General features: G+C 45.6%; 1 protein-coding gene across 1 annotated transcript in view; it reads left to right on the top strand.

Annotated features, from left to right (window-relative positions):
- The window catches only part of DOCK5 (dedicator of cytokinesis 5), a gene marked incomplete at its 5' end in the record, with an annotated part of 167,894 nt that overhangs the window by 69,481 nt on the left and 72,044 nt on the right, over nt 1-26,369 (top strand). The window contains 7 exons of the mRNA XM_080926704.1: nt 1,153-1,208; nt 3,137-3,233; nt 13,799-13,947; nt 17,786-17,921; nt 19,828-19,985; nt 21,552-21,633; nt 23,303-23,432. Coding sequence (XP_080782830.1) covers nt 1,153-1,208; nt 3,137-3,233; nt 13,799-13,947; nt 17,786-17,921; nt 19,828-19,985; nt 21,552-21,633; nt 23,303-23,432 — 808 coding nt within the window. The remainder of the gene's footprint in view (nt 1-1,152; nt 1,209-3,136; nt 3,234-13,798; nt 13,948-17,785; nt 17,922-19,827; nt 19,986-21,551; nt 21,634-23,302; nt 23,433-26,369) is intronic.

The raw sequence follows: 26,369 nt of genomic DNA on the forward strand, positions 1-26,369 counted from the left end.
AGACCCAAGGTCCCCCTTATCTGCATGGAGGGACCTGACAATGCCTTCTCTCTAATGAGTCACCCTGTCTAGCTGAAGAGATGGGCCCTTTTGCTTCTGCCTAAAGCGGTTGCAGGATCCCCTTGGTTATCACCATGCCAAGGTCAGCTTAATCCCTAATGTTCTGGCCATTGGCTTTTCCATTGGCCAAGGAAATCAAAGGAGAAAGTATTACATAAACAAATACAGTCCACGAAACTGGCCACAGTTGCTGTCTGAGTTCACTGGTTCCTTGTCCTATTAAGGATGACATGGTGCACATACATTTCAACTGTGGTCCTGTGGGCTGGGGGCTGCCTCTACCACCACGTGTGTAGTCAGCAATCCCTGGCATGTAATGTCTGCAGAGAGCATGCCAGCCCTTCCGTGAGCAAGGCTGGGTTCATCTACTCGGCCACGTAAACTCCTCCAAAGCAAAACCGAGGGGTTCCTTCCCCATGTGGCTTCTTGAGAGTATTGCACAAGGAGGCACAAACTTTTGGTATCTGAGAGGACTCATGTGGATGGTTCCTGTTTACTGAGAAATCTCTTCCTTCCAGCAGCTCCCTGGTTCCCACCCAGTGGTTTTCAGCCTTTCCCCTGGGACCTGTTTGTATTTTTCGTAGCGAGCAGTGTCATAATACCGGTGTAGAAATGCCTCTTGGGGTTAGGAATCGGAGAACCATCGGGGACTATGCAATGAGGAAATGGTCAGGTAGCTAAAAGTGACGGATGGGCAGTTGGTCTTCAGTGAAGGTACTGATGGGTATTTCTGTCGGGAGGCTAAGGAGTGAGCTGTTCCGTCTAACTCACGATGCAAGGCCCTTTAATGGATGCACAGTCACATGTGGGCTCTGTACAGATTCTCGGTCCGCAGTATTACTCTCCTTTGCCATTATCGGGTCTCTGAGCTGATGGGACACTTCAACTCTTTTATTTTCAAAACATCCTGTGCATCCTGATCCCAAATCTTAATTTCTCCCATTTCCATCTGTCCTCCATTGGAACGCAGTTGGTCATTACAAGCAACTCAGTCGGGAATTTCCCTTTGTCGAGGTGTTCAAAGCCCGCCTTGAAGTGTTCGTGTTCTTGACTGTTTTTAAAGTCCGTGTAACAAGAGTTCTCCTTCTGTAGGGCATTTTTCCCGAAACATACATCCATTTGAAAGAGGCAACCGTGGAAGATGGAGGGTAAGTTCCCACCCAGGAAGACCGCTAAATCGATGGAGATGTAAGGTGACCATGAAAGAATTCCCCACACCCATTGATGTCTTTCTCCTCTTGTTGGTTTCACTTGCCTCCTAGAATTCCTCCCTCTGCCTTCTTTTTCCGGACTTGTTTCTCCAAGACACCCTTCCCCAGAATAGTAAAGGCAGCAACGATGAACTCTGAGGGCTTTTCATTTCCTCTTGGAGTTGCTAATTGCTCACTGGGTATCTGGGTAGGAGGAACATCCGTCTGCCCGCCTCAGCTCTGAACCTTGAGTACATCTTGAAGTTTCACCTTGGGATTTTCAGAGCTTCCTGGAGGAAGACGCCAGCCATGTGCTTGGCGTGAGGTGCTAGGGAAGGAGTGTCTGGGAACATGCTGTGTAGACAACACCCACTTAGTCTTGAGTACTCACTTCTTGTCCCTGTCACTTGTCCTGCAAAGCACGGACTCTCTGGCGCCTGAGGAAAACAGGACACTCAAAACAGGAAGAGAGAATTAAGAAGTAGAACTCGACTCCATGGCTGGTGCCAGAGAGGCTGTCCCAGAAACCTCTGAACTAGGTGGACATTATCGAGAAGTTCCAAAGCTCAGCACCCACTTTTTAAGACCAGAGGTAGAAACGTGCTCAAGTTCTCTCAGGTCCTCCTCAGTAGACCCAGCACTTTGAATATTCTCCTTCACCTCCTAGAGAAATCCTTTTCCCAGTGGGCATGTTTGGGCAGCCACCAAGTGTCACTTATAAAGGCAAAGTAGGAGTCCTCTTCTAACTGGATCTGCCAGATGAAAGGTGGGATACCCACTTTACTGTGTTCCCAAGTCAGCAAATACCGATGTTGCTGAGCTTGTGATTACATCATTCTAAACTCCCCAGAGTTGAAAATTTCACAAGCCAGTGTCACAGGAAAGCCCAGCACTCTATGCAATTCATATGTGCTAATAAGAAAGGACAAGAGGAAATTAATTTCTTTCACCTAAATGATGAAACATAGCCCAGCCCGGCCACCTCTACTAGAACATTTACACCAGCTTACGGGTGCACAGAATCCCTATTGGATGATAGAGTAGTGCATACCTCATATAGAGGGTTCAGCATTGTGCAGCAAGTAAAACACCAATACCTGTGAGTGTGCACACTGCAGACATCCTCAGGTTGCAGAATCAGAGCCCCACCCAAGTCACCAGTTTTCCATAGTTGGCATGTAAGAGATGTTTCACAAGTCACATTTGCCGTCATATATTGCCTTACCCTACCTGTTTGCATGTCCTTGCTAGCTTTCTCCTATTGATAATTGTAGGAACGTGGTTGGTTTTATGGGGATTTATGTGAGTAAACACAGTTTTGCCTAATGTGAGTGAGGAAGTTGGTTTGTCTCCACTTGCCATGCTGGGGAGCAGTAGGTGAAAAGAAACCCCGAATTCTTTCTAGAAGAGGGCATGGATCAGTCCTCGGGCAACTGGGTGAGGTCATATTGCCACTTACCTGGCTACAAGATGAAGCAGCTTGCCAGATGGAACCAGCTAATGACCTGGCTTGGTCACCGGTACTTTCAAAGAGAATCAACAGGAGGAAGTAGAGTCTGGGCTTAGCCTGTGCCATGCATAAACTTAGTTTGTCTATCATGCTTGTTTTCAGTTCCTTGTTTTTTTGGTTTTTTAAGTTTTTTTGTTTTGGTTTGGTTTGGTTTTTGGGTTTTTTTTTTTTTTTTTTTTGTTTTGTTTTGTTTTTTAGTTTTTTGGGGTTTTTTTTTTTGGGCTTATGTTTACCTGTGTTCAAGTCCAGAGGCGGATTGGTTTATTTCAAGCCACAGTTGTCATGTTTCTACATAGGATTGCCAAGAGTGTGGAGGTCAGGAAAGGCAGCTCCTACCATGTGCAGTCAAGTGTGCATCCTTTTGGTTCCTCTGTAGGCAGCATGAGACAGTGATTCCAGGGGAGTTGCCCCTGGTTCAGGAGCTCACGAACACGCTGCGAGAATGGGCCGTCATCTGGCGCAAGCTCTATGTGGTAAGCTTTTCCTGGGACTCCCCTGGTGGTGGCCTTGGGTGTCGTTTCTGGATGCTCAGTCTGATTGTTGGGCTGCAGGGCCATCTGCTGCATTGAGTTGAATGAGCCTTCCCTGGAGCCCATGATGCTGGAAGCCAGATGATTCTCATTTCCCCAGAGTTGGGCCACTGATGATGGGATTGTGGAGGGAAGTGAGTGTGAGCACTCGTTTAGTCTTACTGGTTGTTAGTGTGAGCAATAGTGAGTTATAACTGCCAACCAATATGGGTGCCTCAAACCATGAAGCCTCATAACATTGCTATAAAGAAGATGCAGTTGTAACTATTCATGTTCTAGCAGGAAGCTGAGGCACTTGTTAGCGTCTTCGTGTATGTGAGCCAACAAAAAGACATCTATAAACACCACAGTGCTCAGCTTCTGAGGGGTGTTCTCAACCATGACCAGTGGGCCTTACAGAATCAGGACCATATATGCTGTTAGGCTGAGGTCAGGCCCACCTCAGAATGCTAATGCAAATGCTGGTTCACTGAGAAATCACACAGGCACCAGAACATCCTCTGCATGACAACCAAAATCATTTGTACATCTACAACCTGGAGTTAGTGCTTTAAATGTGTTTTTTCTGAAGTTGATGTTAGAGTTTAATCCGTTGTGGGGCATTAAGAGGATGGAGACCAAGACCAAGAAATAACTCACCAAGTAAAGACACTTGCATCCCTGCTTAGAAACCTGAGTTCAGTCCTCTGGACCCACAGGATGGAAGGAGAGAACCAGCTTCCATAAGTTGTCCTCTGACCCCTGCATGCATTCTGGCATGTATGTCTTGCCTCAAGTGAACATATAAATAGAATTAGGGGGGAAATCTTAAAGGAGTGGAAATTTAATCTACTTGGAGTGTTTAGAGGAGAGGACCTGGTAGGGGGTAGCTAGGAGACCATAAGAATATTAATGTGGAGGCTCATGGTGGAATACCAGTTGCTTCATATGAAGAGGGAGAGAGATCAGAAAACACATGTGCAAACTGTGTGTCTCACCAGGAAAGCCATTGTTACATTAGCTCCTCAGCTTTGCTCTGAAATTGAGCCAAGCGACATTTTTTTTTCTTTAAACACACCCACCCTGTTACAGTAGGACTCGAGTTTGGGACTCCCAGCATGTAGCATCATCAGACTAGCCATGGCTAGTTTGCAAATGCACAAGATGCTCGAAGTTCGTGGCCAGCAGGGCAGCCTCTCCTTCAGTCTAGGAAGCTCTTTCCTTAACCCTGAAACCCACAGACCATTTTCTAATGTTGATTCATTGGAGAGCTTGTCAGTGAGCACAGTGGGTCTCACCTATACGGGGGACTTCCAGGCTTCTGTGGCTGACCAGGAAACCATGTGGTGAGCAAAATATATTCTCTGATTAGACTTTTGAACGAGCCCGGGAGTTGTAGGCTGGAGAGCCTCACCCGGAAGCCATTATCTTTTCTTTACGTGGTCAGTCTTACTAAGTCACAGTGATATCCCCATTCTTGTTTCTGTGTGTTGAAGCAGTAACCAACCTCATTCCAGCATCAGCAATAAGAGTTCAGGGCTGCGAATCCCAGAATGAGTCATGGCCTTAGTGTGGAAAGCATGTCATTATTTCTCTGTCTAACTCCCCCCCCCCCCCTTCAAAGCCTCATTGTGTCCTTTCTTCTTCATGATGTCTTCTAAACAAACTCACCCTTAATGTTCTCTTCTTGACCTCCCTAGCACTTAACTGCCGCATGCATGCCCTAGCCCTTGGGAGATCATGCCCATATTGAAGGTGATCTTTTGATCTCTTCAGACTTGGTTGATGAGAGCACTAACTCTCAGCTCCTAAATCATGCACTCTGGGAGGGGAAGGATATGGCTGTCATCCCTGTGGCCTCCATTGATTAACTTGTACTTACACTGAAAGCACTCTGGTTCTGGCTAATTGATTGTTGAGTGGTGGGTATGGCAGGGTTGGTGGGTGAGAAATGGCGTGGACATGGGTTTGTTCCTTAACGTTCGTTCTGGAAATGGCTGAGTGGAGAAATGACTTCGCTAAGTACAGGCTGAGTGTTCTGCATTGCCTATGTTCTGATGCTGCAATAATAAAATACCTGGGGTGGGAGATGATTTATAAAGAAAAGACTCAGCTCTACACCGTAGTCCTGCAGGCTCAAGGGCCTGATAGTAGAAGTGGGCTTAACTCCAGTGGGTACCTGTGGTGGATCGTCTTACAGTAGCAGGAGCTTATCTGAAAGGCCATTCAACATGGAGAGACAAGAAAGCAGAGCATGGAGGAGCACCTCATTGTTTGCAGGAGAACCCCCTCATGATATCTAATGTGGGTGATGCTTCCAGTAGTCCCTTGCTAATCCCCATTCCTTACGATCCCACCACCTCTTAACGTCACCCCACTGGATGCCAGCTACCCAGCGCGTGGCCCCAGCTGTATCATAGGCAGACCATAGGCATTCCTAATCTAAAAATGCAAGCACCCTAAATGCTCAAAAAATCCAAAGTGTTTTGAGCGCATTCGTGATAAGACGTGTGGAAAAGTCTACCCTCGCCCCGATCTCATCTGTGAAGCTTTCTGTCTGTATAGAAGTCCATCATGAGGCAGTTTTAAATTACCTTGAGGCTGCTGTAGAAGAAGAGGATGAAGCATAAGCAAGTGTCATACTTAGACTTAAGCGCCATCCCTAAGAGATCTCATTTGGGCTGTGTAAATATTTCCTTAAAATACTGAAAACACTCCGCTTCTCATGCATTTCGGATTAGCAGTTCTCACCGTGTACTGCGGAAGGGGTTTTTGTTATTGTTTGTGCCGTGTGTAAGTGCGGTGTGAAGAGAGAGAGACCTTTGCTCTCTCTCGTAGACGGCTTCATGGTTGCTTTGCCTTGCTCTGTCCTCTCTGTGTCTGCAAGTCATCAAGACTAGTTTTCTAAGGGAAGGAACTAAGAAATGGGGCTAGGACTATAGCTCAGTGGTAGAGTGCTTGCCCTGGTGTGGCCAGGGTTCTGTACACAGACAGGCAGACAGACAGTCATACACACTCAAGCACACACACACACACACACACATGCACACAGACAAACATGCACAGAGAGGGGGGCAAGGGAGGGAGGGGGAGGGAGAGAGGTAAGAATGAGGACATAGGTCCTGTGTGCTTATGCTGTCTGCCCCGCCCCCACCCTAGTAGTTGCAGGGTGATAAGTACTTTTGAGCATATTCTTTGTGAGCCCCTCCCCCCCATTTTAGTAGCAGAATTGGGTTTTTAAGTGAAAAAGCCTAGTGAATCAATTGACTTTTTTTAAAATTCCCTCTCAGAGGACAGCACTTTTTTTTTTTTTACATCTTAGGAGTCTGAGGGGATACCTCCTAGCATCTACTGATTGGCTGTGGAAGGTGTTGACAGTGGGTAGAGCTTTGCCACTGTCTGGGCTGAGGCCTGACTGTGCTCTTGGTGCTTATCCACTAAGCAGCCGTCCACAGAGAATGAGTTTCTTATTAATCACCTCCAGACCCCCCAAGGCCCTTTCCCAACACACTGACAGTTTACCTCGGGCAGCATTTCCAATTTTCTCTCTTGTGTTCAAGTAGCAAACCTCAAACACGTATCAGTAGGGAAAGAAACTGTCTAATCTTAAGTCTCTTTTCCCAGTCTGTCCTCCCGGATGTGTCTCTTACCATTTTGCTTTTGGATTCTGCCCAAGTGTTCTTTTATCTATGTAAACATAAATTTGGGCTCTGCCTGTGTATATTACTACATTAACACACCCATCTCTTTCTTCACATAGATTCGTGTTTTTTTTTTTTGTTCTTGATTCTAGCTAGGGATTATACCCAGGCCGCTTAGTCCATTAGACAAGGTCACTGCCACCAGATCACATCTGCATGAATTCCTTTCACACATTTTGAACAGGCATTCTGTGTGACTGTTAACCACGTCTAGGGTGCCCTAGAAACTGTACAACTCTAAATACGCTTCCTGATTCTGTTCTTTTCTGTCTAATTTCACTGGAAATTGACATTTTGAGGCAGCGTTTGCTAGAGGGATAAATGCAATCAACTGATGAATTTAAGCCCAGCCATGAAGTTGCTGGATTATTCAAGAAAGGAAAGATGCTTGTCTCTTGGTTTTAGCAATTGTATAGAGAAAAATCATCAGAAATATGTCACAATGGGGAGGGGAGACTATTCACACTGAGGAGAGGGGACCCCTCACCCAGAGTAGAAAGAGGAGAGGCCGCCTGTCCCCAAGCACCACCTCTATCATGATACCTCTTTTCTCCTGTGAGTATTATTACCGATTTTATTCCAGCTGTCTTTTCTGGGGGGTGTTGACCTTATGCTTCGGGGAGGAAACAAGCTATAGGAGCCAAACACTGGCCTATTAGTTGGAAAAGGGCGTGGCCCCTGCATGCCCTGCCCTAACTAGCTCTGAGATCTTGAGTCATTCAGAGTCTGCAAGCTTCTGAAGGACTTTGGCACCGTATAAAAGTGACACAGAATGTCACTTCTGAGTAATGTATGTTCATATCCTAGCTTCCCGGTGCCATGAGAACATGGAAAGGAACGGTGGCTACAGAATCATCGAGCATGCAGATAAGCAGTCAAGGCCTCCACCGGCGGAGACCCACTTGGAAGCCGTAGCCACAGTGGATGCTCTCCCACTCGACAACCTTGACTCAGAGTTGCCCTCTCTCCCAGCTGTGGCTGCCAGGAATATGGGAGAGGCTTTCTGTGTGCCACACTTATCCAAGGCCACTGCCTTTCTCCCCTGTAATCATCTCGGGCAGAGTGGCCTTGAGCCCTTGGGAGCACGCTACTGTAGATAGCAAGCCTTCTAGGCTGATGTTCAAGTCCAGGAGGCACAGACCTTTCCAGCATGTGGAGTACACATTCACAGCAATTCCCTGGGGAAGCTTAGCCTGCAGGACTGCCCCTTGGTCAGAGCCAGTAACTAGGTGTTTCCAGGTCTTGATCAGGGAGGTCACCTGGTAATGGGCCAAGACATCGGGGCTGAACAGACCAAGCAGTTCTTAGAGGGCTCCCTCCCTCAGTGGGTGTATATTTTTACATTTAAAAAAAATATATACAAACCCAATAATAGCCACTGGAGACAGCCAGCCCTTGAATAGAAACGAGCATACATTTTGAAGACTGGTAGCAGATCTTTCAGTTTAAGAAAAGTCCTCGACCTCCTGAGTTCTCATCTCCTCCCCTAAGACTGAAATTAGATATCGTGTGAGCCTTGGACATTCACTGTGAGAGTTTTCACTGAGTTAGTCCGGGGATCTCTGGCGTCCTCTCATTCACTTGCACCCCTCCCTGCTTCCATACGAATCCCCCTGCTGTGTGGTTAGACTTAGACATGGCGCGTCAGTATGAGACCTAACTCAACAATTAGCTGGACCCAGTTAGTTTTTACACTCCAGAAAAGTCTCAAGCCCGTGATCCTCCTGCCCCACCCTCCTGAATGCTTGGATTATAGGTATGCACCACCATGCTGACTAGTTACATGTTTTTTAAAAAAGGTTTACTGTTTATTTTTCAAGGTGTGTGCTCATGTGTATGTGTGGACATGGGAATGTGGAAGCCTGTGGAGACCAGAGGCTTTGATTCACCCAAGCTGGAGTCACAGGGGGTGGCTGTGGGACTCGTGATATGGGTGCTGGGAACTGAATTAGCACCTTCTGCAAGAGCTGACTCTGCAGAGCTGTTGCCTATCTATCTAGCCTTTACCTTTTGAATTTAAACAGCCATATATCCCAAGCATGGGGGGGGGCATTTTCTCAATTGAAAGTCACCCAGCTAGACTGTACTGTGTTAACAGTGTGGCAAGTGTCTTTTAATACAGGGGGAAACCTGAGAAATTTGCTTAGCATAAGCAATTATCCATCATCTTTCTCAGTGAGGCACAGCCCAGAGCCTCTCCCATCTTCCCATTGGAAGTTCAGTGAAGTTTTTGTGAGGTATTCGGCTCATTGTGTAAGTTTCTGAGCTAGAGTATTTCCCTGCTTCCTGAATAAAGGGAAGAGCCTGGTTAATACACACCGTAGAATCAGGGAGTTTAATTATTTACACGTATTCCCAACGAAAACTGTTTCAGAATAAACCCTTGCACCTGCCTTAGTCTTGGGGGATTGTGGAATAGAGAGGTGGGGGTAGGGAAGGTGTAGGGCATACTGAATCACTCTTCCTGCCACCACACCCATGGCTGGCAGTACATCCAGGTAGATGAGAGCTGTCCGTCATCAACAGGCTGCTGCAACACACGCTGAAGAGCAGTTTAGCTGGCCTCCTTTTGGTCTGCTGCCGAAAGAGATTTCCTCTTCAGGCAGGACGCGTGATCTCTGAATTACAAGCTCTGCTTCCATGTGGCTCTGTCAAGAAACAGGATGTGACGTGGAGATGCTGGAATGTTTTCCTTGAAAATCAAACCTTTGCCAGGCAGGCAGAGCTTTTCCAGGGTGGTAAGAGGAAGTGAGGCTGAGGAGGAACCATGGCTGGATCGCCGCTCGTCATTCATTCTGGACCCAGAAGTTAACGGCTGCACGGAAAAGACTTCTGAGATTATCGCAAAGCTCCATCCTCCGGGAGCATTTGTAGAATTCCTACTGAGTCTGTGCAGAGAAAGGCAAAGAAGTGAGATGGCCAGGAGCAGCCAATCAGGAAGTTGCCTTGTAGGATGAGACGGCCAGGAGCAGCCAATCAGGAAGTTGCCTTGTAGGATGAGACGGCCAGGAGCAGCCAATCAGGAAGTTGCCTTCTAGAATGAAATGAGTTGAACAACTCCATCATGGACTGGAAGATGTCTTTGGGCAGAGATCTTTGCCCAAAGTCACAAAGCAAATTAACGATAGAATTAGAAACAGAAGCCAAGTTCTTGTATGTTCCATCCTAAATCATAAAACCCCATGGAAGAGGAGGGAGAGAAGGGGAGCGCAGTCCGTGTCTTCCTTTTTCTCTCTGGCACCCAGTCAATCAGTGTCATGATCTGAACAGCCTCCAAATTTCTGAGACACTCCCTGAGTGACTTCTACATTCCTGTCACCCATGGGAGGCAAAGCTGTCTTTTCTTGTGACTTCATTTTTTTTTTTTTTAATCTCCAGAAATTCTCACAAAGGAAAAAGAAAGACATCTGGATTGCAAACACACCGAGTGAGATACAGGAATATCATCTATGCTGTCTGGTAGAAAACAGTCTCTGGGGTGTGACTGTTCTTTATTCAGATTCAAACCAGGCTGTTGTTTTCTAAGGTTAAGCCATCAGATTTGTCCCCAGGTTCCTGCTATACACCAATATTGTGCTGACTTTGTCCATGGAGGCCAAAGAACTTATTTAATGTGGCAACAATGGCTGACGATGCAGAAAAGGCTAACCTGGTGAAGGAAGACTAGAGATAGTAGAGGATCTGCAAAGGGCAGGTCTGGGCTATGTAGACTGTAGGAACCAGAGGCCAGGAAGGAGGGCCTGTTAGTCCATTCTCTGATCCTAGAACAAAACACTTGAGCACAGGTGCTGTATAAAGAGAAAAGGTTTGTTTTGCTCCCAGCATTGGAAGCTGAACTTTCAGGATCAGACACCTGTATCTGTTCATCCCTGTTACCCAGTCATATCAAGGAAGGCTGCTGCTTCATGGCCGGGTTGTGTGCAAGGAGAAGATCACAGGGTAAGGCAGGAGTGGGTCAGAGTCCAGATTCACAGGCTTTCCCAACAGCTCTGTCAAGATCAAACTTACTGTCCTCCACCTTAGCCAGAGATCCGCCTTCTGCAGTGGTCAGCAGTTCATCAAAGAGCTGAGAGTAAGCCCTCAGCTCACCCTAGGGGTTGGAGAGATAAGTGCACTGACTGCTCTTCCCAGAGGTCCCGAGTTCAATTCCCAGCAACGACATGGTGGCTCACAACCATCTGTAATATGATCCGATGCCCTCTTCTGGTGTGTCTGAAGATGGTGACAGTGTAGTCACATACATAATCACACACACATACCTCACCCCCTAGTCCCATTGCCACTAAAGCTCAGGGGACATCGTCTTGTTAAAGTGATAAAAACCTAAGAAGGATGGAGAGGCGCGTGTGAAATGCTGTCTTCTGGATGTGCTATGGCCATTGTACTTACTCACGAACTCACAGCAACTGGGACTGCTTGCCCCAAACCTATACGGATCAAGCCCACAGCATCGCTCAGCAAGCTGTTAACTGGATGATGTGGGTTTACAAATCGGCAAAAATCAGGAAGGTGGGAAGGGGACTGGGGAAAGGATATGCTTGAGGTGTCCTGTACGTGTATATGAAATTTTAAAGAATCGGCTTAGTCCAGGCCAACTTTAATCCTCTCCACTGAATAGCACTCTGCTCTCTATGGTTTACTTACCTCCCACTGAGCCACTCATAACGTCAGCCATTGGCATCATGGCTCTGCAGACCATGCCTCCAGCACAGGGCCTCTTGGGGAAAACAAGCTATATTCAAACCACTGAAGGGGGCAACAGGAGAGACACAGAAGCATGTAAAAGCTATTCTACTGGGGATGCTGGATCTTCTTCTCTCCTTACATGCTCCTTCTCCTCCCCCCCAATTGCATGAGGTGTCTGAGGAGTGGGGACGGGCATCTGGGACGTAGACAACCTAGCTCTGAGCAGCCAGAACAAAGCTCATTTCCTTGAAGTAAGTGGGGGGAAGCTCACTTCCTCTGGCCTGTCCCAGCTTGTCTGTTGGGAGTGAATTTGGCACCCTGAGCAGGAGAATAATGGGTATCTTTATCCCTCGTTAGGGAAAGGATATGTCGAACAAGGCTGATATGGACAGGCAATAATTAAATTGCCTTGGATAATGTCTGATGTAGTTGAGACCCAGAACTTGTGAGCATGTACGCCAAACAAAGCACCACCTCATGTCGAGAATTCCATGGGCCCTTGAACCCTTCCCGTCTCAGAGTATGGAAATTAAAACGTTAGTTACATCTAGAAGATGCTAAAATCTACAGGAGTAGAGGAGTCACTAGAAAGATAAAAAATAGCTTTACTGTCTAGCAGTTCTGAAAGGCAAAGTCAGTAGACTTAACTCCTCCTCTTCTCCTCCTCAGTTTGTAAGACAATGGAATGGGAACATTTTATGCAGAATTGAACTGAAAAGGTAGAGGTTTTTACCTTGCTGATTGAAGACTTGATCTTTATCTATCTTTTTGTGCTTGCCTAAGGCCAGGTTCTGGAGGTTGCACAGAGATATAAATGCCTTCCTTGTTTTAAACCAGAATTGCCTTTTGAATTGTAAAGATCAGCAGTGTAAATAAAGCCCCTTGGGGACACAGATGATTGGGCACCTCCTCCTCCTTTGTGTCCCTGTGAACTTTGAACTTGTTTAGAATTTTTATCAAAATTTACTAATCTTATCCTTGACTCTCATTGCCACGCCTGTAGGACCAGGCCTCTTCCCTATTGATCTCTGCTTTGTTGGGAAATACCTTGAATGTTTTTAGCTCTGTTCTGGTTGATGTTTTTGTCTGGGAGTCTGTTTCTGGAGTTGTTGGAAAAGACCAACAAGAGGGAAATAGTGGCAGCCATTAGAACATATTCTTGCTGTGTCTCTACCCAGCCCCTGTCTTCTCTGCCCCTTTTCGCCTTTCTCTCTCCCCCCCCACCTCTTTCCACCTCTCACCCCTCCCACCCCACCCCATCTGTCTATCTGTCCTCTATGTCTTCTCTATGTATTAGAGCAGTCAGTCATTCCAGTAAAACCAAGCTTGTAATGGCTTAGACATTTATCGAACTCTTATAATAGTTGACACACAACCAGTGAGTTGTAAAGGAGCTTCAGAACTACAAAGTCCTATAACAGTATCATGACTTTTACCTACAAACAAGGAAACTCTAGCATCATAGGCCGTGAGCAATGAGCTGAGTTCCAGGTTCAGCCAGAGACTCTGTCTCAAACAATCAGGTGAAAAGCAAATGAGTGAGATCCCTGATGTTGATCCCACTTGTACACACACACACACACACACACACACACACACGTGCATGTACACCCCCACATATGAACATGTTCACACAAAAGAGGTTTGAAAGGAGAGGGCAGTGTGGCTGTGTAGGGAGGAAATCATGACAAGCTCTAGAACACTTGAAGGAATGACCACCGCTCTGCATGAAGGGAGCACAGATTCTGTGATGTATAGCGACCTGAAATATAGGTGGGAATGTGGCCCAGACCAGCCACAAAAGGACTTACCATAGACCCTCTTAAACCCTGGTGGGGATGTCTAAAGGATTTTAAACAGAGGAAGGGATATGGTCAGGATTTTGGGACATGTTCATGATTCTGTGGGCTTATTATGATTTAGGACACATCTATAATTCTTCACCCACTTTTAGAGTTGTGTTTTGGGACAAATTAGGACTAGCTTAGAAAAAACTTATCAACATGAAAATATGCCTCAGGAGTGCAGCTTACTGTGACCTAATGAGTAAGGAACTGCCTGTAGACAGAGAAGATAGATGCCTTCTCTCCATCGAATCTTTGTGTTTCTTAGTGTTCTTTTTTCTCCCCCTTTCCATTTTAGAACAACAAAGTCACACTATTCCGCCAGCTGCAGCAAATGACGTACTGCCTGATCGAGTGGCGCTCCCAGATCCTGTCTGGGACACTCCCCAAAGATGAACTTGCAGAGCTGAAGAAGAAGGTCACGGCCAAAATCGATCATGGGAACAGGTATCCCAGGACCATCTTACACTGAGGATGTGGGGAATGATTGGAAACTTCACACTAGATAGTATTCACAGAAACTTAAAAAAGAATCCTTTAAATCGTTTCACATGGAGTGTTGGGGAGGTAGACCAGTTGGTGGAGTGTTCGCTGAGTTTGTAAGGAAGCTTAGCACTATATAAACTGGTGTAGAAACTATGACCCCAGGACTCTACGGATGAAGGCAGGAGGATTAGAAGCTCTGGTTAAGGATGCATGACTTTATAGTAAGTTCCAAGCCAGTTTGGTTGGCTATATGAGACCCTGTCTAAAATTCAAGACAGAAAATTAATTTAGAGGGCACATGCATACTATACTTACTTATTTTATATATGTACACTGTCGCTGTCTTCAGACACACCAGAAGAGGGCATCAGATCCCATTGCAAATGGCTGTGAGCCGCCATGTGGTTGCTGGGGTTTGAACTCAGGACCTCTGGAAGAGCAGTCAGTGCTCTTAACCACTGAGCCATCTCTCCATCCAGCATATATCCATCATCATATGTAAGGATGATTGATAAGGCTCAATAGCATGTTCATCACTTTGACAATCATAATTTTTTTCCTGTTGGAAATGTTAGAATTCATCTTTACTAGATATTTTGACATCTAAATTTAATTTTTGCGAACCGTAGTTATGCTACTGTGCAGCAGGAAATTAGAGATTATTCTTCCTATACAACTGTATCAATTAACTCCCTCCTTCCCTGTATTAGTGACTCTTGGGGAGTCTAAGGTAGTTTTTGTATATGGCCATATACTGGATAGAAGAAGCAGCTCAAGGGAGGAAAGAATTACGTCGGCTAGTGATTTTAGAGAATAGAGTTTGTTGTAATGGGGTCGTCATTGCAGAACATTTCCTGCCCATGCAATGATGGCAGAATTCTGTGATGAGCTCCTTTACCCAGCACACAGGAAAACAGAGCGCTCTAGACTAGAATCAGAGGCCCACCCCTATTAGCCCATGTTTATCAGCTAAACACTACCTCCCGAAGGTTTCGCAACCTCTCAGGAACAGTGCCACCATCTGACAAGTGTTCAGTCACATGACCGTGTGGTGGACGTTTCTCCATCTTCCCCAACTCCCATGCCTCTGCAGCCCCTAGTCTCACAACAAATATTTGATCTGAGAGTTGACAATGCTTACTACTTAGTATCTTTGTGTCTTAGAAAATATTCAGTTTCATTGAAAAATATCCCAATTCCCTCCTGGGGTGAGGTGCCAGGTTGGTCCTCTGATCCCATTGACTGATACGAGAAGGAAAATGGGTTTTCTGCCCAAGCTTCTCCATTGGCAGAGAAGCCAGGAGTGATCGGCACATAGGGATGGTCCTCTCAGATGCCCAAGACTATGTTTTATTCCAACTATGGATATTGAATTGACTGATGCCTACTGTTGGCAGTGGAGCAGTTCAGATCCCTGGTATGGTAGGCCATCCTTCCAGCCCACAAAGGCAATGGGAAAACATTAACCTGAGCACAAGACCTCTGGGTCTAGCTCCCTTGAACTTGAAATTGAGAATCCTCTTTCCTCACACTTGACCTCTATGATGGTTAATGTTGATGACAGGATGTGGAATCCCCGAGGAGACAAACATCTGGGTGTGTCCGTGAGGGGGTTTCTAGGGTAGGTGAAGTGAGGAGGGAACAGCCACCTTGAATGGGAGACAGTATCACTGTGTGGAGTCCGGGGCTGAAGAACAGCAAGCTGCCAAACACCATCATGTCTATCTCAGACCCTACACTCTTTCATCCTTTGAGTTGTGGACCAGAGTAAGGCTTTGTTCATAATAGCAAGAAAAGTAAATGATTTAGACCCAGGATGATAATAACTGCTGTAGGTACACAGCTTCTTAGAAAGCATCTTGGGATTTTTTTGTAAATCCAGCTGAGGTAGGACAAGGCTCTGTCCTTTGATGGTCTTGACATAGTAACATTGTCCTGGAGGTCCCCCAAGGGCTGACATAACATGTTAACGTCTTCTGCATGGCAAACATGCCTGCTTTCCCCACAGCAGGCTCAGGAAACAGAGCCTTTATACCGATACACCGATGACCTAGCTCTGCCAGCATGCTCTCTCTCACAGGTCTGGGTGACTTTTGGGTCTGGCTGCCCTGGGAAGGAAGTTGCCAGTGCAGATCGTTCATCCAGAGTTGCTGTAAAGCAGGAAGGAGAGGATTGAGGCATGTTTTCTTTCTTGCCAAGGACTTGGAAGCTCTGGTTGTTATCTCTTGAATACTGCTCTCTGTGCCGGTGCCTTGAATGTAGGCTGGGGGCTGAGCAGAGGTAATTTTGTTCTATCAGTCTTTGACTTCTTGGAACTAAGCATAGCTCTTTCTACATCTGCGCTCCTTGGGCACAAACGCCTTGGGAGAAGGGTATGGCTGTCTCTGCTTTTGCCATATAGCCCTCAGAGCTTTTTTCCTACAATTCTTTGCAGTCAGAGCAAACATTTACTGGTATGTGAGGTTCTGTAGAGACTTTACTGCTGTTACCTCAGTCAAGCTCCTACAGTGACTTTGAAGGGTAGGCAAAGTTTGTACATGAAGGGGTCCAGAGTGAAAGCATCCAGGAGAGCAGTTACTAAAGCCAAGGTTTAGACTATAGTGTGAACAACTGCAGAGCAAGCATGTGAGAGGGTAGCAGCCAGGCCTTACTCCCTCCTTTCAGACAGTGCTGAGTAAGGGTGCCAAGGCAGGCCTTTGAAGGATGGTGCATGGCTCTGAGCTTATTGCCAGGCCAGACCACAGGAGATGGACAGGGAATCACTGCAAAGAGGGTGTCTTAGCCAGGGTTTCTATTCCTGCACAAACATTATGACCAAGAAGCAAGTTGGGGAGGAAAGGGTTTATTCAGCTTACATTTCCACATGGCTGTACATTATCAAAGGAAGTCAGGACTGGAACTCAAGCAGGTCAGGAAGCAGGAGCTGATGCAGAGGCCATGGAGGGATGTCACTTACTGGCTTGCTTCCCCTGGCTTGCTCAACCTACTTTCTTATAGAACCCAGGTCTACCAGCCCAGGGATGGCACCACCCACAATGGGCTGGGCCCTCCCTTCTTGATCACTAGTTGAGAAAATGCCTTACAGCTGGATTTCATGGAGGTATTTCACCAACTGAGGCTCCTTTCTCTGTGATAACTCCAGCTTGTGTCAAGTTGACACAAAACCAGCCAGTACAGAGGGCTTTGGTCACAATCATTGCCAGTTTTCCTGTTCTTGTTTTGTGCTGATTCCTTGGCACATGTATTGTTAAAAGATGACGTCCTGGGTTTTGGCATCAATGTTAGGAAAAGGATGAAGAGAGTGGGGGGTGTATGGCCCATGGAGGTGCAAGGAGGCCTAGGGGCAAGGGAGGCCTCTGGGGGGGGCATGTTGGGAATCCCTTCCCCCTGGGGGACCAGCCACATGATGGTATAGTACAGAATAGAGTTTGTTCAGGTCATGGGAGAGTTAAGAGGGTAGTAGAGGCAGAGGGGGGGGGAAGAGGAGGGATAGGGGAGAGCAAGGCTGCAAGAGGCAAGAGAGAGAGGAGGGGGCAAGCAGCCCCTTTTATAATGTCAGGTCTCTGGGGCGGAGCATACCTGGCTACTGCAGGGTAATTGAGGGGTGGGGTATACCTGGCTGTTGCTAGGTAACTGAGGGATGGGATTTACAGAATCTCAACAACATGCACACAGGTTTGGGTAGGGTGACCCACTCCTGCCCTTTTCTCCTGGGTCCACTGGGCTTTCTGATACAGGTTCATCTTTAAAGAGTCCAGAAATGGAGGGGACAGCTACTTACCACCTCCTTTCTCTCCAGAATGCTTGGACTGGATCTGGTCGTGCGGGACGATAACGGAAACATCTTAGATCCGGATGAGACCAGCACTGTTGCCCTCTTCAGGGCCCATGAAGTTGCTTCTAAAAGGATAGAGGAGAAGATCCAAGAGGAGAAGGTATGCCTCCTCCAGGGTGCAGGTCGGCCTGCTAGGATTTCATTCTTTGCTTTGGTTTTTAATGCCAAAAATGAGTAATAGAGAATAGGAGTAGCAATGCCTGGAAGAATCACGTGTGACCTCATTTTCAAAGTGGGCAGAAAGGATGAGGCCTGTGTGTGTGTGTGTGTGTGTGTGTGTGTGTGTGTGTATTCTGCTTTGAAAAGAGAACAAAGGGGTGTGTGTATATATATGAATGGGTGTGTATGAGTGAGTGTATATGTATGAGTGTGTATGTGAATGTGTGTGTGTGTGTGTGTGTGTGTGTGTGTGTATTCTGCTTTGGAAAGAGAACAAAGGGGTGTGTGTATATATATATGAATGGGTGTATATGGGTGAGTGTATATGTATGAGTGTGTATGTGAATATGTGTGTGTGTGTGTGTGTGTGTGTGTGTATTCTGCTTTGGAAAGAGAACAAAGGGGTGTATGTATATGAATGGGTGTGTATGGGTGAGTGTATATGTGTGAGTGTGTATGTGAATATGTGTGTGTGTAGAAAGATGCAGAATTATTTGCGTAAAATAGTATTTATATTAAAATACAAAATATATACATACTTCAATGCTTGTATATACAAAAAGTAACTGGACTGGTTGGTACTAAATTTCTAAATTTTAAAAAATTCATTAAAAAAATTCTCTGAGCCTGAGTTTAGTTCCTAGCACCCACATAATGCTTCACAGCCAATCATAACTCCAGTTCCACGGGATCTGTGTCTTCCTCAGACCTTAGCTGGTACCAGGCATGTGCATGGTACGTAGTCATACATGCAGTTAAAATATGCATACACATAAAATAAATATAAAAAATAAAAGTAAAGCTTCCCCTGGGAAAGAGAAGTGGGTAAAAGGAAGGAATTTTTATATTATAATTCTCTGTATTTGGTACTATTATCATGATTTCACATATAAAACAGTTTTTAAATAACATGTTTGGAAAGTTTTGAAAGTAAAAAAAAATTAGGAAGATATAGAAAATCAGAAAAAGAAAAAAAGGGTCAGCCATCTTCTGACCACTCTGTCTCTGTCCTGTTGACATTTTTGAACTATTTTCTGTATGGATGCAGAAAGATGTGTCTGTGGATTTTTTTGTTTGTTTTTGTTTTTATTGCTTTTGCTTTCTGGGACACAGTCATGACAACCACACCCAAGAGTTAAGCTTTCTGTGGAACCTTTGTTTCCTGTAAATTTGAGTAATGGGTCAAGTGTTTGTGTTTTTAGCTTCTTCCAGTGTCTTATGGTAGGACACAAAAGCTTCACAAGTCTCCTGAAAACTGAGTCTTTACCCATAGACAGCATATTGCTTTTCATGTTATGTATATGGTTTGCATGTGTGTAGGTGCCTCTGTTTGCATGTGCATGGGCCCACATGAATATGTAATGGAAGAGGAGCTCAGAGGTTGGCATTGGGTGTCTTCCTCTCTCACCTCTATTTACTTGAGGCAGGGTCTCTCAATTGAGCCCAGAGCTTCCCACGGCAGCTACTCTAGTTAGCCAGCTTGTTCCAAGATTCTGTCTCTATAACCTGTACAAGTGGGCTGCTGTGCCCACCAGGGATTTACGTGACATTTGGGGATCCGAACTCTGGTCCTCATTATTCCACAGCATGAACTTTATACATCAAGCCATCTCTTTAGCCTCTTAGAAAGCATTTATTAAATTATCTGGCCTCAAGGCCCCAACAGGACCACTTGGGCTGTCTGAGGATGCTGATGTGTTTGTTGAACTGAGGGATGACTGGTCCTCATCTGTTCAGTTCTCAGCCAGTGTTTCTCTGTGGTGGTAACTGTCCCTTATTTGTAGGCTGATTACTTTTGCCAACCTTTCCCCAAACCCCAAGTCTTCTCTCCTTATTCCTTGGCCTAGACCCTTTTGCAGAATCTGGACTTGAGAGGCCAGGCAATCTTCAGTACCGTCCACACCTATGGCCTCTATGTGAACTTCAAGAACTTTGTCTGTAACATCGGGGAGGATGCGGAGCTGTTCATAACTCTGTATGACCCAGACCAGTCCACCTTCATCAGGTAATGGAGACCCTTGTCACCTGTTCTTGGCCTTGCAAAGTACAGTCTTTACCTGGCCCTATCCAGGAGCACTTCACTGGGTTCGAGACAGGGAGATGGGAAGGGTGGATATAATCACTTCCAACAGTAGAAAATAAAGTTCTTTGGGCTCTGTAGGCTTTGTACATGGGTGCTGGTCCGTTCAGCTTCAGATTACACATCTGTAGGGTTTTCAGAGTGAATAAAATATCCGAGCATGGTGGTGCATCTCTTTCAACAAAGCACTCAGGAGGCAGAGGCAGGCAGATCTCTAAGTTCGAGGCCAGCCTGGTCTACAGAGTGAGTTCAAGGACAGCCAGGACTACACAGAGAAACCCTGTCTCAATGTACAAAACAACAAGAACAACAATAAGAGTAAAACTGCCTAGGACTGAGACAAGGATAAAGAATTCAGAGGACCGTACGGGAGGAACGAGGGGGGAAGGAGAGCACAGTGGGGTTCATGGCCCTGAGACTGAACTGTAGAGCACCGCATTGGTGACCGTCCATCATCCTGTGTCTGTCCAAGCCCGTGGTGTGAGTTACACCTGCTGTGAACTCTCATGGCAGTGATAGGCTGTGGGGATGGAGGATGGCATGCCTATTGCAGGTTCAGCAGTGACATCTGGGTAGTTAGGGGCCTGTGTGTTTGAGAGCTCAGCTTGCAGCTTAACTCTGAATCACAAGTCGCGAAACTACTAAGATTTTAAAAAAAGGTTTACATAAAGTTTCAAGACTGTAAGGAATAGACTGGGTACAGTTGAGCCCCAGCATGACTCTTCGTGGAACAACTTAGGACATGGAGATTTATCTTCAAGCAGGTAGTGAAAAGGTAATTACTAGGGCCTAGGTGTAGCTCAGCTGGTAGCGTGCCTGCTTCTCATACACAGAGCCCCAGCATTGCACAAACCGGATGAGTGGTACATGACTGTAACCCCAGCACCAGAAAGGTCGAAGCAGAAGGATCAGCTATAGTTTGAGGCCAGCCTGGGCAACATAAGACCCTTTCTCAAAAAGTAAAACAAACAAAAAAAAAGTTATTAAATTATCTGTATGGTGTGGACTGTGGAGGATGGATTGGGGATGACTTAACAAATTAAGCTTTTGTAAATATGGCCTCTTGACACATGGTTTTCACTGACTATCTCAGACTGGTCAGTTTACTATGTAGCCCAGGCTAGCTTTAAATAATGTTAATTGGTCTTCAGAGTGCTAAGATCGCCATCCAGAGCCACCGTGCTCGACTCTAAAATTAAACTCATGTCAGCAAAGCCAAAGCTTACATATAAGAAATTTGAGGCAGGACGAAGACCCCAGACAAAAGAATCTTATAAAGTCCCATGTCTGGGCCCCTGTGATCAGTGCCTGCCACTGTATAGGATGTTCCCCATAGCAGGGACTGTTTCAAAGACAGAAGCCCCACAGTACCTGCCTTGCCATGGGGCACTTCTTTCTCTTCTTTTGACCCCTGTAAGTGTGTCTGTGAGCATTCTCTGTCCCAGATGGCCTCTGATTTAGAGTAATTTCTTTTTCTTCTTCTCCTGCTAGTGAGAACTACTTAATTCGCTGGGGCAGTAATGGGATGCCCAAGGAGATAGAGAAGCTGAATAACCTCCAAGCAGTGTTCACCGTGAGTCCTGCCTTCTTCATAAGAAGTTTCTGCATCCATTTATTTTTTACATCTATGTCTATGCATGTGTATGGGTGGGTTGCCATGGCATAAGCGAGTGGAGGTCAGAAGCCAATTTGCAGAAGTTGGTTCTTCTTCCACTGGGTAGGACCCAGGGCTAGAACTCAGGTCTTTAGTCTTGGCAGCAAGTGTCTTTATCTGTGGAGTCAGCTAACTAGCCCAGCCTCACTTTCTGTTTCAACATTTTCTTATAGTGGATACAGTGATAAATCTGTGGAAAACATAGAAGGCAGAAAGGGTAGCCATCATTGTCCTATAAGTACGTGTAACCCAGTCATTTATTCAGTTAGTAAACACATAGTAGGTACCACTTGTCTCTGTCCCCTCTGTCATCCTCCTAGTTCAGGACACACACAGGCTTCTCTGTCCCTACACAGAGCCATTCCTGTCTTTACCCCACAAATGTAGAACTTTCTGAGATGTCCCCCCAGACTTAAGTATTTGTTCAGTTTTGAAAGTGAGGTTTTCCCAGCAGTAATGGTGTTCTTCAGACTATGTGTATGGTCCTTAAAGGCACTGTTTAATCTTTGGTATATCGTTTTAATCAGTCTTAACTTACTACCGCTGCAATTCCTTTCTTTTCCTCCCCCACCCCCACCCCATACCCTCGCTCTAGCCAGCCAGAGGCTCATCTAGTATGTAAATTTCATGTCTAGCCTTTTTAATGAAATAAAATGTGGTGGCCATTTCCTTGGTCATTAAACAGTCTTCAGAGCTCATTTATAAACAACTGTGCATTACGTAATGATGTCAATATGCTATGCTTTCTAGAACCCAGCGACTTTGTTTTCTATTAATGGAAGGTTTGCAGAACCTCCAGCAGAGATTCAGGGCAGGTGATTACTGGTGTATGTTGCTGTCTCGGTGATGTGTCTCTACCAAATTACAGAGCGTAGTTTTAGAGTGATTATTTGAAAAGTAATTCTTGATTTGGTAAGAAGGCTGGGGCTGCTGTTTCATGAAAGTGTTCTGAGATATAATGAAGTCATATTTGATTTGAGCTGAATGAGATATATGAGCTCATTTCTGGGTCACTTGCCCCTCCTTAAGAACACACACGGGAGCCTCAGCTCCAAATAGGAACAGTTCCACCCCCACACCTCTTGCCATTCAGTATTCACAGAAAGGGCTTCAAAGGAGGCCTGTAAGGAACCTCACAAAGCCCTGCCTGAGTTACACTTGACTCTATGATTGTGTAGAAGATGAGCTGAGGGTGAAGAATGGGGGATGGTGGGTACCTGTAATCCCAGCATTAAAGAGGGGAAGGCAGGGAGACCTGGAGTCCAAGGTCAAGTTCCACAGCAAGATCAAGACCAGCCTGAGCCCTTACAGGCTTCTGTGGATGCCCAGGGAACGTCAGCATCATGCAAGTTTCTTTGTCCTTTGACACTGAGATATGTCTTGTATTAATACATGAAGCAGAAGGACTCAAATAAACATCAGAGTGCATCCTGGTAGTGTTAGACTGAGTCTGATCTAACCTTGATGTTCGAAGTAAGAACCAGGGAAGAAGACCATTTTATATGATACTTGGAAAATCGTTTTCTCTTGGGTAGTGTGCTCCAAGCAGGACAGGGCAGCCAGCCTGTCAGCTGTTCTCTGCTTGCAGGACCTCAGCAGTACAGACCTCATCCGGCCTCGAATCAGCCTCGTATGCCAGATTGTCCGGGTGGGCCGCATGGAACTGAAGGAGGGCAAAAAGCACACCTGTGGCCTCCGGAGGCCCTTTGGAGTAGCAGGTATGGAGAAAGCCTAGAGTCCACGGAATACAGTATAGCTTCTGGGGACCCTCTTCCCTGCAGTTTCTAAAAGGCCTAAATGTAGACCCATCACCTGATCTCATATTCGACAAATATCCCATTTTAGGCATATTCCCAAAAGAATTGAAAGGCAAGGTCTTAAAGAAACACCACCTTCACAGTGGGATTATTCATAAGAGCCGAAGGGGACTGCGTGGCTCAAGTATGCATCGGTAGATGAATGGATAAATAAATGTGTAATCATTGAAAGGAGGTTTTATTCTGTCTTAATAGGGAAGGAATTTCTGACTCATGCCACAGTATTGCTGAATGTTGAGAACACTGAGCTAAGTAGAGTAATCCACGCACACAACACACGCACAAAACATCCACTTCAGAATCCATTTATATGAGGCGCTGAGAAGAGTCGGGTTCAGAGGCCATTGAATGGGACTGCCAGGGCTTGAAGACAGAGGGGAATTGCTTTTTGAGTATAGGGGTTTCGTTGGAAAAAACTGAAATCATTCTAGTGATGGAGGATAGTTACATAAGGTGAGTGTACTTGCTTCCACTGAGCCATTTAAAGAGGGCTGAGATGGCAATTCCTGTGTGATATATATCACACTGCACTTATAGCAATGGAAAGATATGGAGAAAAGAAGGCGGCTGGCTGGCTGGAGGCACACAGAAACAGCAGGACAACCCCTAAAGACTGGAAGCAGTGGCTCATGTTGTCATGGTTGGTCTTGGGCACATAACAGTCATGCTCCAGGAAGGCCGGTTCTCTTTCCTTGGGTCTTGTGTTCATGTCTATCCACTGATTGTGCTTTCCCCTTTGTCCTCAGCACCACACCCCACACATAGCAGAGCACACATAGCAGGTGCTCTGCTGCTGCACTCTGATTCACTGCAAAGTGTTTTCTTTGCTTAGAAGACTCGATTCTCAAAAGTGACTCTGAATCACTAAGAGCCTTCAAAGAGGGTCCTTAACTTCAATTAATTTTTAGCATGTCCCAAGAAGTCCTTGTGTTGGTTTGCATATGCCCAGCCCAGGGAGTGGTACTATTAGGAGGTGTGACCCTGTTGGAGTAGGTGTGCCACTGTGGGTGTGGGCTTTAAGACCCTCATCCTAGATGCCTGGAAGCCAATATTCTGCTAGCAGCCTTCAGATGAAGGTGTAGAACTCTCAGCTCTTTCTGTATCATGCCTGCCTGAATGTTCCCACCTTTATAATGGACTGAACCTCTGAGCATGTAAGCCAGCTCCAATTAAAAGTTGTCCTTATAAGAGTTGCCTTGGTCATGGTGCCTGTTCACAGCAGTAAAACCCTAACTAAGACAGAAGTTGGTACCAGGAGTAGCGTGTTGCTGTGATAGGCATGACCGTGCTTTTGTTTGGAAGAATGTAGATTTGGAGACTTTGGATTTAGAAAGAAATGGAATACTTGAAATGGGGGCTAGTTGGAATATGGAAGACTTTGTTATTGAGAGTGATTTGAATTCTGCAGACATGGCCTAAGAGGTTTCAGTGGAGAATTTCAATACGTGGCCTAGAGACTGTTTTTTGTAGTTATTTTGGTGAAAAATGTGGCTACTTTTTGCCGTTGTCCAAAGAGTCTGCCTGAGGCTAAGGTGAAGAGACTTAGATTAATTGCATTGACAAAGGAAATCTCAGAAAACTCCACCAGAGACTTTGTTCTCTGGTTAAGTCTCATGAAGAATGTTTTGAACAAGCTTAGCAAACTTAGAAAGGGAAAAATATAAAATATATGGTTTGAGTATTAAACGGACTCCAGCAAGTGAAATGGAGCTGAAACCTGTGTTCTAGGAGATGACAGATTAAGGGATTTGGGGGGGGGGGGCAAGATCCTACCCAGTTAAGTTTAAATCCATGGGTTTCTCAGCGTCTTTTGCTGCAGTTTTTATAAGGTTTTGTGAGGGGTAACAGCAAGCTGCATGTGATGCCCAAGTGTGCGCACCTTCCTGGTCAGCACCAGCATTATTCCCTGGCATGGTGGGCTGTGTGTGTTGTTCCAAGTCCTTTTGAGCATTACTGTGCTTCTCAGTACTTTGCTTGTCTACAGACAGACTATCTGGGATGTGGACAAATGGATTGCTAATATGTTTTATGGCCAGACTGTAATTTATTAACCACGGTTTCCTCTCTTACCAGGACCTTGCCTCATGTCAGCCAGCTGCTTGGTAGCTTGCTTATTAATCTGCGTAGCTGGGCATAAGGGTTACATGATTTACAGTGCTCATTGTTAATTCATACCCTGGCTTTGCTAAAAACTTAAAGCTAATTGTGTAGATGTGGGCCCCTGGTACCTTGCTTTCCTGGCATGTGCTTGGCCCTGGGCTAAGTCCCGCCCCTGCAAAACAAAACAAACACAGCAAATAAACACAGGCAACAGCACAAACAAAACTTGTGACCAGGAGCAAATTAAATTAACCTTCCCATTCTTTAAGGTGGGACTCCTCACAGACGAATAAGTGAGAAAATGAAGGCTTATGGGCTGGCTTTACTAAAGTACCTTCCTACCATGGGGTGGTGGTGTGGGGGGCTGAAGTTGCTGATAGTCTGTTCTCTGATACTCTTAAGGCTGGTGTAGAAACCAAGAGCATAACAAGACACATGTAGCCGCTTTAAATCTTGAGTTTTTCTCCAGACCTTTAATTCTTCTGACAGACCTGTTAGAGATATACATTCTCTATGACTTTAAGTAAAGGCTTATTATTATTATTATTATTATTAATGTTATTAATAATAATAATAATAATAATGTCTAAGTTTTCCAGGAACATAGCAACTGAGTCCTGCAGGGTTTTAAAGGTGTGTCCTGCAGGGTTGTACATAGAAAATCTGAGTCTTTCATGGCTTCTTGCCCTGCTGTGTGTGGTATAGTAAGTGATTGTTGTTGCTTGGTCCTTGGTCCCT

Source organism: Micromys minutus (genome assembly GCF_963924665.1).
Source record: "Micromys minutus genome assembly, chromosome: 12".
Lineage (NCBI taxonomy): Eukaryota > Metazoa > Chordata > Mammalia > Rodentia > Muridae > Micromys > Micromys minutus.